This window comes from Corvus brachyrhynchos, unplaced genomic scaffold, assembly GCF_000691975.1.
Source record: "Corvus brachyrhynchos isolate BGI_N302 unplaced genomic scaffold, ASM69197v1 scaffold60, whole genome shotgun sequence".
NCBI lineage: Eukaryota > Metazoa > Chordata > Aves > Passeriformes > Corvidae > Corvus > Corvus brachyrhynchos.
Window position 1 is genome coordinate 2,569,011 of NW_008236767.1, and position 15,056 is coordinate 2,584,066.

The window sequence follows — 15,056 nt, forward strand, 5'->3', positions numbered from 1 at the left end:
TTCCGATCTGCTTAGCAGGGCTAGATTTTTCTCCTCTCTTTGTGATCTGGATGGTTACCGACTGGGGATCAAGATGAGATCGCCAAACATGTTTTGCCATGGGTGACCTAAATCTGAAGCTGTTATCTTCCCCAGCTGAGCAAGCAGTAGAAAATAAAAACAAAAGCAAGTACTAAAGAAAACTTCTTGGCTTTAAAATTGTTAAAGAGGAAGCAAGCTGTAGCTGAGAAGCAAGTTTCCAAAACAAAGATCTCCTTAGAGTAATACATTTGACACTTTGCCACAGTCAGAGCTCTGTGCTTGCCTGGAAACCCTTGCAGAGCTCAGTTTGAGGAACATGTGGCTGGTGAACTTGATGCATTGATGGGGGATGATCGACTTACTGTGTGCAGTGCAGAGGGTTGAGGGACTGGCTGGCCCCCTTCATTTCTCCCACAGTAGTGATGATACTTGAACATCAGAATTAAACAGGCTATTCTTTCACACTGCAGCTGGAATGCCTCCCCTGTTGCCCCCCAGTGACTGCAGCTGAGCTGAGCCATTATGAATGTGTCTGCTGAGTTTGCTGAGAGCTATAAATGTCATGCCCTCAATGACATGCCCTCCTGGCTAGGTGGAATTAATTCTTCAGAGTGACCTGAGGATAGGACCACTGCCTTCCTTCCCAGGCTGTTTCTGCCAGAGAAACAGTATGAGGCTGTAAATGCATATTGAGGAGTCATTGGGAGGTCCCTTGGCTCTCTTTTGTCTTGGCTGCTCTAGACTGTGGCTCCAGATCCTCCTCCAGTGTGAAAAGATAGAGTTATGCTTCAGCTTAATTTCTGTGAGACCAAATCTGAAAAAAGAGCTATTTTTTCATTTTCACATATGTACTGGTGGAGTACATTGTGGGGCAATGAAGAGGTTCTTTGACATGATGAAGAGATTAGACATATCATCACTTGTGTTTGGCCACTCCATCTTCTTTCCCAGAGGTTGCTTTATAATGTAAAGCACAGTAAAACCAGAAGACGTGGAGGATTTGAGGAGAAAAGCTGTAGGTAATGAATTTCTTTTCCCTGTCTGTGGACATGTCTGGGATATAACACAGAGTGTGTTGATACTCCATGGTCAGCAGCAACACCTTTGCTGCCATGCATTGCATCCTCTGATTGCTTCCCTCCACAGGCATGTGTAATGGATGACAGTGTGCACTCTACCTAGGTGCTTTTTTTCTGAGATGCTGTTTAATCCTTGTTTTATGTAGGTTTCCTGCATATTTGTGACTGATGAATACCATATTCCTCCCAGGGACTGTTCTGGTGTTGGTGGCTTTTTTTGCCTTTCCCTCCACTTTTGCCAAGGAAAATTAGGGAGCAGCTTTTCTGTGCTGTGGTTAAATCCTCCTGGTGTCCATTGAAGTAAAGCAGGTGCATGCTGGTGTCTTGTCAGACCAGGATCTGTCCCCTCTGTGTCCTTTGAGGAAAAATGGTGCAGAGAGTCAAAAGCTGAAGTGCAGCCCAGCAATCTTAATTTCTGCCTTGAACACAGCTGCGAGACAATTTTCCTGGAGAAACTACTAGGTTGACAAATACCACTGAGTAGCCTGTTTGGGAATTCTAACATAACAAATAAGCCATTTTGTTCACGCCTGAGGCTCTCAGATATGTACAATCTGCACCTCTCCTCTTGTCAGGCTTCGGTTGGATTCCCTGTGTTTGCCTCTGTACTCTTACCTACACAGCTGTTAGCCATTACTCTGCATTCTGTTTGCCTATCTTTTAGCTGAAGGAAAATTTTTTTTTGCTGGATTTAATTTGACTAGGATAAAGTAATTATGCAGAAACCACGATATCTCTGATGGTAAGCAGATTGTACAGAATATAACTGTCTAAGCAAAAATGGGTAAAACTTGGTTCTATGCTACTTCTGTAGGGGATGTGACATTTTTGGCATCGTGTCTGCATTTTTGTGTGTATTTTTTCACCTAGGAAACCCCATCTCTTCCCACCCATCAAGTTTACTGAAACTTCAGCATTTGTGGTTGATTGAAATTGGTACTTTGAGGCCCAAAAGAAATTTAAATAAAAATACTGTAGGTAAAGTTGTCAAAAATCCTTGTAGTTCACCATGTTTGTTTGAACTGTTTTATTACAGTTGGATGCCCCACCCCTGGAAGCATTTAAGGCCAGGCTGGATGGGGCCTTGAGCAACTTGGTCTATGGGAGATGTCCATGCTCTGCAGGGTTGGAACTAGATTGTCTTTAAGGTCCCTTGCAATCCAAACCATTCTATGGTTTTATGATTGTACATTATGGATATGCTATGTAAGAGTGTATTGACTATGTAATTGCCTTACTCAAGTTTGTTTGATATAAATGCAGTGTTCATAGTACTTAATTTGCATTTTCAGAACACAGTTGGGAATCCAAGATCCTTTCAAAAGACAAAATATATCCAAAAGCTATGGTCTTCATGTTGCTAACAGGTTGCAAGAGGCTGGACTTGCAGAAATGCCTACTGACTGAAAACATGGCTTCTCATTGAAAGACATTTCAAAAGGTCTAACAACCTGGAAAACAGATTCAATCCATCGAAAAAGAAAACCTAATTACTTCTGAAGATCTTGTTCTGAAAGGTGAGTTAAAGCCTGCTGTTCCGTGTAATCACATAAATGTGTTTTGTAAGCTTTCCTTAAAAATGTCCAGCTGGCCTGAGCCAAGCTGCTCAGGCCTGCCGAGCACAGCACTGCTGCTGGGATGCTCCCAGCGAACCCGGTGGGACTCCAGCGCTCTCATAGAGCTGGATGTGGAAACTGACTTCAGTGGGGCTGGGAGCACTGGCAAGAACTCTGAGAGTTACATCTTTCCACTTCAGAAACTCAAGGGAGATATTAAACATCCGCTTGATCAGCAGCAAACTCCCTGCTCCAGTTCTCGCTCAAAGGATGTCATGTCTAATGGAGCTGAACTGCCAGAAAGCTGCACCTGAGTGAGGAGGATTTCTGCCTCAGGTTAGCCCCCGGTCCAGATCCAGAAGAACTGCCAGAGGAGGGAGCCAAACTTCATTTCTGTTTGTAATACTTATTTTGCTGCTTTTTGCTGCACTCCTGCACTTTCTGCTTCCTTTGTGGTAGGAGGAAGCCAGGTACAGAACAGTGTGTGCTCGTGAACTACTTCTACTCAACAGTCCTGCTTTAGATTCCCTGCTTGTGAGTTGGTATGGGAAGGGAGATACTCTGCCCTCCTCAATCAGAAGACATAGTAGAGCAGCTGTTCCCAGTAACAATAATGACACTATTGCTGAGACAAACATTTTCACAATGATGCATGGGAACGCTAAATCCAAACCACATTGTTTAGCTAATGCATGCTTTCACTCTGCTAAAGGGGAATGTCACATAACTGAAAGTAAATTGAAGAGATCAGAGTTTAGAAAATATGACAAAGTTGAAAACTTAAAGCTGTAATACACAGTAACATCCTTTAGCAGTGAAATCAATGATCCAAAGTGGTGTGTGTATGTGTATTTTATGGCAGTTTATTAGGTATGACTTGCCTCTGGCCAGTCCAGTGAGCAGACACTGTTGTGAGTAAGGAATGCTTTCTGCCAAGCACTTCAGTGAAACTGAGCATAGCATTTAGATCTCCTTTCCCACAGAACATATCAGGCATTGCAACATATCATAGATATGTCAGACTGTAGGTATGTTTTCTGGCATTTTTCTTTAATCTGCACTCCCAGCTGGGACTAATGAAATGCTGCTCTCAAGGCGTGTGCATGCACATGCATTCAGAGAGTCCTCACACACTGTTTTAATAAGGTAATACTTTTATTTTCCTTAGCAAGAGGAGAGGTACTCGCCTTCCGTAGTGATGCGGTACAACAGCTTAGAGAAAGGAAAGCTAAAGATGAATGGAGATCTGAAACATTTAATTCATAAATTAATTACTGAGCTAGTGATATCTACCTTAATATTGTGACAGCCTTGCTGCTGGCACTTTCAAAACAACTGATATGGGTTTGAAAGGTTGTTGGAGAGCCTTTTCCTTCTGGCACTGTTGTGCAGAGATTGCTAAGTTTAGATCACAAGAATGCAAAGTTACTCAATCAAACACAGAAGTCTGCAAAGTTCATGCAATAAATGGAGATAAAAATGGGGTTTTATTTCTTACCAGAGGATCACGGTCAACTTCCCCACTTCCTTCTCACTGTGCCTTTGCTGAAAGTTCTGGGCAATGGTGATTCTACCAGGTCTGATCAAAGCTAGAAACACCTTTGGCAGTGGTTTGAAGGCTTCATCTGAACTCAGCCAGCAAAGAAATAAAAAGGGGAGGGGAAATACATTAAGGGCTTGAAAACTATTTTTAGGTGTGCAGACTAGGGAGCTGACAGCAATATCTGATGGCAATACCAAAGTGCCTTTGTGATTACTTGGTTTTCATGTTAGAGGGAGAACCTGTCAGCACACTGATTGTTTTTACTGTCCAGCCTCCTGCTTTTGAAGAGCTGCTCTAGTTAATTTCATGATACACTGTACAGTAATCTTGCCTATTAAAATAAATGGAATTCAGTACTTTCAACAAAAGCCCTGGACGTTATGATCCTCCTATGCATTGTCAGGGTCCTGGGGCACTGTAGCTCATGAATAACACAGATGGAAGAAGGTTTATAGAGTCTGTGGCAGTGGTTTTATTTCATATCCGAAGTGTGAAAAGTTTCTTCCAAAGAACAACATTATATGATACTTTTAAAATAAGTAGGCCTGTTTGGCCTTACAAATAATTGTGCAGGTGCTGTAAGACTTTGTGATGGAGCCCTTTGCAGGGAAAACTAGAGTGTTGCAGAGGCTGTGTGCTAACCCAAAAAGCCAAATTAAAAACGTATGCAGCCACACTGCAGCATGTGGGTGGCTTTTAGGCAAGTGCAGAGTGTTGTTAAATGTCGAAATCAAATATAGGCATGGGGAAAACTGGTGTGTGAATGGAAAGACTGATCACATACTTGTCCTGCCGTTTAAATGTGTGGTAGGCTCCTCTGAAATTGAAAGTCTGCCTAGTAGCAAGCCAGCTTTTAGGGAAATACAAATCTGATTTGAAGTCTTCATCCTTTTCTAAAATCCAGCCTTTCTGCAGGTTTGAAAAATAAGGTTTGCGTTTACAATTTATTAACAATTGCCTTTGCATTTTCATGTTGAGGCTGTGGACTTCCTGTCTGCTCATTCACCCTCATGATGTTGCCTGTAAAACCTGACAACTGGCAACTTAAGTAATGAGTAACTTCAAAACATGGGTAATAACTTCTGAGGTAGAAGAAATGTCTGGATTGTAGATTTGAAAACTGAGGTACAGAGATTAAATATTTGCTCAGTGTCCTTTGAAAAGCTGTGGCATAGACAGAATTTGATCTTTACTCTGGAAAACCTCAGCCCAGTACTTGATAATGACCTTTTTATCATCTTCTAGGTAAAATGCCAAAAATTCATGCAACGCTCCCTCTTCATTTGAAGAACGAAATATTAAGTAAACAGTAATGATTTAGTCTGCCTAACCTGAAACAACCTTGTAACCCTGAGATTTTATTGTGTAAGACGAAGAACTGGTTGATTTAAACCAGTTCCTGGTATGTGATGACCTAGTCCCTATCTACTGTCTAGCTCACCATATGCAGAATACTTTTTTTCACAAGTTTAAAAAAGCACAACACTGTTTGAAGTCAGGCAAATGATTGCATTGGACATTGGCCAAGCAACAGATAAAATCTGCTTAAAAAACCCCAACCAAGCAACGATCCAAAAAACCAACAAAAAAACCCCCAAACCAGCAGGTATTTTTGATTGATTAATGCAGGAGAAATAAGCCTAAAGCTTTCTAAAGTAAACTAAAAATGATGCTTCAGGTTCTTTAATCCTTCCTTCTCTCCCTGTCCATTGTGTAGCTATTTTACCCATTCAGTTTAGGAGAGTCCTGCCCTGAATGCTTTCGCCAGTTGCATCACCTCTTAATATTCCTTCTGTTCATTTGCAGCTACTTTGGAGATGCAATTCCTTTTATGTCACTCACCCAATATTTAGAATTTGTAGTTTCCTCAGATAATTGGCCATCATGACAAGAAGAGTGACAGAATCAGCTGTCAGATACTTTTCATTCCTGGATTCCATGCCAAAACTGACATATAGATATTGGGATAATAATGTGTTATCTTAATTAGGTGAATCTCCATGATACATGCTTTATAACAGATAGAGCCCATGAAACTACTGCAATGCCTTGCCAGGGTATCTTTGAAATGAGATTCCCTACTTAAGAGTTTTCTTCCTTCTTAAATAAATAAAGAGTAAACGAACAATTGCAGAGTCCAAGTCTGAATCCTAGCACTTCCTGTTAAACCTCACAAAATAGTGCAAGAAACATGTTTGGTCTGCTTTCTAAGGCTTGATGATGTGATAGGAAGGATGTTGTATGTAACATCAAAGAATGATGTTGTTATACCTCTGAAGCCTGACTTCTGGAAGTCCAAGTGAAATAATGTATGCTCATTTTTCTCCTGAATATGGCAGTTTTTAATAGGCTTGGATTCTTATCAGAAATGTTCCAACGATTTCCTTCATTGTATTTGTGTGTGCTTTTTTTGACTATCCAGATTTCTCTCACACTTTTCAAAGTTCTGTTAAGTGACTCCCTGCTGGGTTTAGTTAAGAGCGGTGCCGAGCAAATTGCAAGCTGCCAAAACCAGCCAACAAACCACTGGTGATGAGCAAATATTTCTGCTCTTTCAGCTCCTGGTGAATGTTGCTGTTTTTTTAATTCCAGCATCAGGTTCAAGTGGAAAATGGTGCAGTCTAGACTATAGACAGACCTGAACAGTGTTTTGGACCTGAGCATACAGAGCCTGGCTAAGGATCAGGGTGGATCATAGCTTTCACACTTGCTGTCTATATATGTTAGGATTAAAGTCTTGGGACTATTCCTGGCCCAGTGATCATTCTTGAAGTAGACTTCTTGGAGCTGTGCATGATGATCTTGTAGCAGAACTTAGATCTGTGTATTTATCTGTCTCACTTAGAATGATAACAGACCTTTTTTGTGAAAGACTGTAGAATGTGAACCTTTAGAGAGTCCCACAGAACAAAGTGTGTAATGCACAAAAGGTAATTCATAGGGAATGACTGGATTAGTTTCTTTATATCCTCTGCTGCAGTGAATATATTGTGAGTATATTGTGTTTTCCTCCATTTCCTCCTCCAAATGTAGTCTGAGTGGAATAAGTCTTGCCTGTTGTAGCACACCTTTTTAGTGTGTTTTCATCACTGTCCTCAATACCAAGTCCATTAATTGTCTATGCTACATGTCCATATGCTGGCATGCGTGTGGTAAGAGGCTTGGGAGGATCAGTGACTTTCTCAGGAGATATGAGCCCAGGGCAAAGTGTTTTCTCAGCCATTAGCTCCACTGCAGTGTTGCACTTACCTTAATATCTGGAAGAGGTTTTATTAAAACCAAAGCCAGTCAGATATTAAATTGAGACAAATAAAGTTTTGATAGTTAGGAAGAATACCCAATTCCTTCTTTGTTCTGTGAATGGGATGTGCGTTAAAGGTAGGAGCAGGTGACAGACTCCTGGTGGCTGTGCCACTAATTTCCTTCAGAACTGATGTTTTTCCACAAGTTATACTCACACAGGCATACTTATTAATAAAAATCCCATTGAGAACCTTAGATGAGAGACCAAAGCCATTGAAAAATTGCAGACTTCAGGACTACATGATGAAACAACTGACCATTTCAGGAGAAAGGGGACTTCTCTCCAATGTTAACTCATGGGAGGTGGAGGTGATAGGATAGTTTTCTTCAAATGTGTGTTCCAGATCTGTACAAAAATGCAGAGGTACATTCTTACAGAATATCTTGCTTTAAGTGGTATTTCATAATAAAGGACTTGAACCTAGTTCATCCATATCCAGTCCCTAGGATCTTTTGGATCAGGTAGGCACGTTTTCTTAGAATAATAGAGTCACAGAATCATTAAAATTGCTAAAGACCTCAGTGTAAGTCTTCTGCTGTGGAATGTTAATAACACCTTGAAGCAGACTAATCTTTCCTCAGAGACATTTATGTTAAAACTAGTAAATTCCTATAACATATTTTGATTTGAATAAAGCAATATTTTTGGATACAGAAATATTCAGTTGAAAATTTCCAAGCTTATACTTGGTGTTCCAGTCACAAAAGTCACTTGTTATGTTGTTTTTATTTTTTCTGATGCCCTAATAAAGATTACATGTCTGCTCTCCTCTGAGTTCATCAAGCACATAATTTAGTAGTGTGTTGCACAGCTTTGTACTACTGTATTAGCTGCTAGCTCCTAGTTGTAATCACAGAATAGGGCTAACACAATGTCAAGTATGTTACAAACCAAAAGATCTGTGGTGGTCCCCAAGGTGTCTCTTATCAAAGTACAAGTTAAAAGTTGAGAAGTGGATAGTATGGATGGAGTGTGTGTACATGTGTGTGTGAGTGTAGCAAACAAATACTAAAATAAAAATGACAATTTTAAGCATATTGCTTGTCAATTCTTCATATGTGTAATGCAGAAAGGTAGAACTCTAAAGAAAGGTTTGAAGTTATATAATAATTTATAAAAATATCCATTTTAATATTACTAAATCAACGATAATATTAGATGTCTTAACGAACTTGAGTGCAGTACTGTGAGAGAAGGTTTCACTGATGATTTAAAATAGGACATAATTTTTTGGTAGATCTTGTTTTAATGAAGATGTTACTTAAGAAGGATGAGGAAAGCAACAACAGTCTACCTACTTGTATCCAGATAATCGTATTTGCTTATTACAGGTATTGACTTGTTGGGTGCACCTCCTGCTCCACGGCTGTCCTTGGGGAAGTTGTAGACTAAGATGAGTCCACCCCTCAGCCTTCTCCAAGCTGAACAAAACAAGCAGCCTCAGCCACTGCTCCTACGTCTTGTCCTTGAGGCCTTTTACAGTATTGGTTGCTCCCCTCTGGACACACTCTAATAGTTTGCTGTTCTTATATCAAGAACCCAAAACTACACACAGTACTTGTGATGTCATCATATCTCTGATGCTAAAACATGGTGTACTTGCTGTTTAAAATTTGCCCATTATAATGAATGTAATTGTCTGCTCTAACTTTGAGTTAGGGTTTTGCATGGTGCTGGAGAATGAGCACATCTCTGAACCAGAGACAAATGATGAGTCTTTATCCCCCCTCTCTTCCCCTCGCCTATGAGAAGGTAACCTCTTTTCTTTCAGTTCTTGCCTTGTTTAATAAGCATGCATATTTGGGTGATTTAGGACGAGTACTCCATGAATAGATTATGTACTCAATGAAGAGATTATGTGATATATGTGGTTGAGGTAAAGAAGCGATCAGGTGCAATTTAAATTTAAGGATGACCAGAGATCTTACAGGGACAGCTCTCATAACCTATAATGCCACTCAGAGTTTGGAAGTCGTGCAAGACTGCTGGTAAAGAATTTCTTTGCTCAGATAGGCCATTCCAGTACTCTCTTTCTCAACTTCTATACGGATAGCAGAATTATTAAAATATTTAATTCAATATGGGATAGCAGCTCTCTGAATGATGAGTGTTTATAAAAGCTTTCAAACTTGAAAAGCATGTAGCATTCTTCCTTTTGATAGATGACTAAAGGATTTTTAGGAATAGTAAACATTAAGTGTAGTGGAAGAAAACTGTGAGTTACTAAGGCAAGACTAGTAATGTAGTTTTAGGAATTTATACAGGCCCAACTGGAAAGTCATCATATATAACTTGAACTTGGTCTACACATGGGAATGTGGCTGGCAAAACAATGTTGAGAAAGAGCAGAGCAATTATGTATGATGAGGTGCCAATACACAAATAGGTATTCCCACGGAAAATGGTTGAAGCTCAGCTGATGGCTGATACCGGTTTTGCTGCATTTTTCTGCACTATGCTATCACATAATTACCACTTAGTGCGTGAATTTTAACAGCATGAAAAACCTCACCCCTAAGCCAATACAAATTACATTGTCTTAACAGAGATACAGTTACAGTAAAGGAAAACAAAAATTTGTAGCTAAAGAATGTTTTAATTTCAGTTGCTAATTTAAGTCTTATTGGCAAAAGAATTTATAAAGTTTGGACAAGTTCTGCTGGTGTAGCTCTGCTAGGAGTCTTTTTGTTAGGAGTCAAACTGGGAATCTTCTGAACCTTGGGTTCTAATGTGCTGCACAGAAGGAAAGAGAAATGAGTTCTTGCTTGTTCCAGATAACAGTGGAGAAGCTGCCCAATCTGTTGCACCCAACCATGCTGCTGAATCGCTACACTACAGACCCCCGGTATCAGCAACTCTTCATCAATCTGGTAAGACTGAAGCCAACTCTAAAAACAAACATTTCCTCCATGAACAATGTGTTTGTTATATTTTCTCATTTGTTTATGATGGCTGTGTCAGCCGCACTGATTTACATAAACACTGCCAATCCTGGGATGTTACATTCTCAACAAAAGTAGCTGAGTACAAACAGCATTCCGAAGTTTTAATTCATATTGTATAAACATAACAGATGTTGATAAAATGAGCCAAAAAGAAAATACAACAAAGGAGACCATTTCAAGGGGGCTTTTGATTAAAATACATTCCAGATTGACAAAATGATACAATGTTAATGGAATAGATCATTTAAATGTCATTATTTGGCTCTTATAGTTCTATAAAGCAAATATAAAGCAACACTTTTGAGATTTAGACTCCATTACAGTACAGTGCCTATACATCAATTTATAAATAAAACTATATTTCTTTTCCCTTTCCTTTTTTTTTTAATCCCTGCTGTGACATTGGCACATTTATTTCCTAAATACTGTACTAAAATACTGGGTCCAAAAGCAATAATAAGTTTGGTATACAGAGTAAGGCCTAAAATAAATATATTATAAACAAAATATATGCAGTTTCTGCCCCAGTGAATTTCCAGTCATTGAAACCAAGATGGGGACACTGAGAAATCCAGGTCAGAGGCCTAATTCAGTTGGGTTTTCTTTAAAAAGATATAAAATCTGTTCCCGTTTATTCATGTGTAAAGATGATGAGACTTCATTTGAGATCCATCTGGTCTAAATCCCTTGCTTTGAGAATAGCTAGAAGGAGAGAAAATTTACAAATGACATAATGATCCTAATATGCATCATTTAGTTTGGTTTAAGAGTTTGCTTCTAATAAATGGGGAAACTGAGGTGGAGAGAGGACACATGGCGTTCCAAAGTTCAAGAGATGGTCATATGTGGTAGAAATTAGCTCAAGTTAAGGTCCAGTCTAGTGCTTGTGCCACTGGGCCGTACAACTTTTTTATTATGGGAAACCTATGGAACTCAATTACATTTCATATTGGTACCTGATGGGATCCCTGAAGCACAAAGTTTAGTAGCCCTTTCAACAGCTTGTTATTACCACTCATGAAAGCTCTGTTTGTGATATCCATATAAATATCCATTGTGAATTTCCTGGGTGCAATGATTTCCTGTGGTGGTGAGTTCCACAGCAAAACTACATGTGGTATAGAAAGAGGAAACCTCTTTAATTTGTTTTCCTCCTTATGTCTTTGAATGTTTTGTCTGTTATGTAAATGAGAGAGGGAGAAGAGATGTGTCCTTCTATGCTGTGCATTTATTTATATTATTTTATCATGTCTTTGTTTCAATCTTCCTTTGTCTGGGGAAGCATACAGTTGGGAAGCCTAATACATCTTGTTTGACAGAACTGTCCAAGTCACAGGAATAATACTGTGGAATTATGGGAAAAATAAAGTCTTAGTGAACATTACATACTCTATAAAAACCAGCTTGGCTGACAATAAAATGATCTTTAGCTCTGTTCCTATCAAGAAACCATTAAAACCCTCATAGTTTTCAGTGACCAGAGTTTAGTACTGGTAAGCCCTCTTCTCACACCCACGTGATTGTTCCTCTTCCATGCAGCCTATGTTTCTATGTGAATTGATTTTTATAAGCATGTGCTACAAAATATTATAGAATGTCATAAATGGTTGTGTAATGAGATAGCAGCAATAAAAAAAAAATTAAAACTTAATAAACATTGGGGTCACTGACTATTTTCAAGTAGACTCTTAGACTAGAAAAGTCTTAGACTTAGAAAGTGGACCTCAGCTTTGCTTTTCCAGTCTGTGAAATTTGAGTACATTCCAGTCATAATAGTTTATTTAGATTGAACCTGATGGTTTACCAAAAAATAAAGTTGTTCTTTAACTATGGTATTTCCTGATGTTTTAGGTATAACTGAGGATGGTGAGCAGGGAGAGAAGAATCTATATTCTTATTGGATCCTGCAGAAGCAGAACCAGCTGTTTGGGGTGATCAGCAAGAAGGACTTGATGCCTTTCCCCCTGGAGGAGAGGCTCAGGTTCCAGATGGCACTACAGAGCCCTGATGCCAGTGAGCAGCCCCTAGATTCAAGGCTATGCATGCATTCTTAGGCTCTGTCATTTCTTTTGGAGGCCATGTTCTTCTTCAGGAACACGTAATCAGAGCTTTTCCACTCGATTCCTTCCAGAGAAGAGATGCTTAAAAGGTGTAGTATCTTGACATGAGGGGTTGTAACCCCAGAACTGTGTCCCTTCAGCTGCTTGGTGATTGCAAAATTCATTAATTTAAATGCTTGTGAGACAAAACGAGAATTCATGTGTTTATGGGAGACATATTAAAAAAACATGTGAAAGACAGATGTCAAGAATGCTTTTGTCATGCTGTGTCTATTCCTCTCAAAGAAAAAATATCATAACCATCAGCAGCAGCTATGTTGGCAAAGCCTTTCAGTGAAGACTAAATCTTCAGCCTCTGAGTATCTGCCTATTAAAAAGGAAAATGTTTTAGATTTCCTCCTATGATTTTGATGTTTAATTTTGTTCTGTTAAATACCAGAGGGATTCCCACAGATTTGGACATTAAAATCAAACATGTATGAATGAATCCACCACTATTAATGTTATAATGAATACCAAGGAGAACTAGTAATAATTTATTAGTTATAAAAATTTGCCAAAATTCCTGAAAGTGAATTTCTGGTATTTGAATCATGCAGCTCTGACTCTCCTATAAATCAAGTATTTGTTGGATGTTCTCTAGTTTTCCTTTTAGGAATTTGTCTTTATTATTAATGTTGTTTTTGTAGCACCACAGAGAATGCACAGACTTTAAAGCTGAAGTGTCCAGTCAATGCATATAACTGGCAGCCCAAAAATGCCCAGAGGTACATGAGGTAGGCTCTTTAAATGGTCATTTAAAATATGTCATATGCAGGATGAGAAATGCTTTGCAAATCATCCATCCAAGAGATATGGATATAGATGTTTATTTAGATCCTGTTACAGTTCATAATCTTTGCTCATTAGTACACTAGCATTGTCACTACTGAGCTATGCCTCACCTACCTGGAAAATGCCAAACTCTTCTTCAAGGAATTAGGGTTCGTGTGATAGCAGAACTAGCTAGAAACCCCTAGTAATTTCCTCTTAAGGCAGTGAGAATCTCTTCTCTTGATAACCAAATCTACTCTTGGGAACATGGTGTGACCCTTGGGGATGGTGCTGCGCAGGGCTGGGAGTTGGACTTGATGATCCTTGTGGGTTCTTTCCAACTCAGCTTATTCTGTGTGACTCTGGGATTGTGAAATCTGAGTAACCTTGCCATGAATTTGCATTTTTGGTTCAAAGCCCATTGCTGATTTCCTTTTCCTTGATTTATTGAGTACACAAAATATCACCTTCCTAAGAGTAATGTAATTTTTTTTTTGCTTACTGTGTCTGGCTAAATTACTCAGTACAAATTGTAGTTGGGGTGTAGTTTGCAGTGTATGAGAGCATGAGACAACCAGGATAACAGTAACTCGTTACACAACTTTGAACTGGTCACCTAAATGCTTGGCATGTCATTTACTCTGCCTTTAAATCCGCAACAGTGATATGAATCCACCATAGGCACTGTGAAGAGTATATGTGTGCAAGATATTATAGGAATATAAACTATTTATAAGAGTATTTTGGGCTGTCCAGTCAACATGAGGTTGCCTTCCCCCCCCCACCCCCCCCCCTTTTAGTACAAGTTTAATTTCTAAGCAAATTTCACACAATTTACATGGAACTTCTTATAATTGTGCTGTGAACTGGGTGGGGCATGCATGCTGCATTTTTCCATACATTATTATATATATAGGTTCATTCCTAGATGAGAGGTTTTTGCTTGTTCACTTGTTTGTTTTGTTTTGTTTTTTTTTTTGTAGTATATGTGTGTTTGTGAAGACACACAAAAGAGAATCCCTCCCAGGACTGAAAGGAGTGGCTCCTTTATATTCTGGACTCCAGTGACAAACTCATCTCATCACAAATGATAATAGCCTAATACGTAACAGGAAAGCGAAAAGAGGTGAAATTGGTAGGAACCTTTTCATTAATATGTCATGCTCATGATCTTTATATAGAACAGGTCTCTAGGGAATGACAGCAACAAGTATCATTTGACTCTTAGGCACAAGATACTTTCGTTTTTCTTCTTGTCTGCTTTAGTGTACGGTAAATGTTCTGCTATTTCTTTGTATAATTTGAACTAAAGGCTAGATAAAGATGCTATTTTTATATAAGATACAGTTTATCAATTTTCACAATTTTTTAACACAAACCTCAGTAACAAAGGGTTTCACAACAAAATTCAAGTCTTTGGCACTATTTTTGGCTTTTACTACATATCTATACGTCTTTCACCTCACTCTGGAGAGTGATGATGTTTTCCTAACACTTCTTTCCCTCTTAAAGTGAAACATATCTTAAAGCACAGGTGGACTGAACTTTAGATCTAGGATTGAAGTACAGTTGTTTAAAATTCCCAATTCAATTAGGAAAATTGCCTTCACATTAGAAACACTAAACCATCTATGCATTACGTATCCCTATGAGTGAACATAAACTGTTTTGAGAAGTCTTTTTTTTGCCCTCAGCTTTAGTGTATGGTTTTACAGGTATCCTGCAATGTCCATTA

General features: G+C 38.9%; 1 protein-coding gene across 1 annotated transcript in view; it reads left to right on the forward strand.

Moving 5' to 3' along the window:
• The window catches only part of LOC108444962 (chloride channel protein B-like), a 77,018-nt gene extending 64,263 nt beyond the window's left edge, over positions 1-12,755 (forward strand). The window contains 4 exon segments of the mRNA XM_017727400.1: positions 9,163-9,255; positions 10,278-10,373; positions 11,988-12,000; positions 12,300-12,755. Coding sequence (XP_017582889.1) covers positions 9,163-9,255; positions 10,278-10,373; positions 11,988-12,000; positions 12,300-12,502 — 405 coding nt within the window. The 3' untranslated portion in view covers positions 12,503-12,755.
• The last annotated feature ends 2,301 nt before the right edge of the window (positions 12,756-15,056 follow it).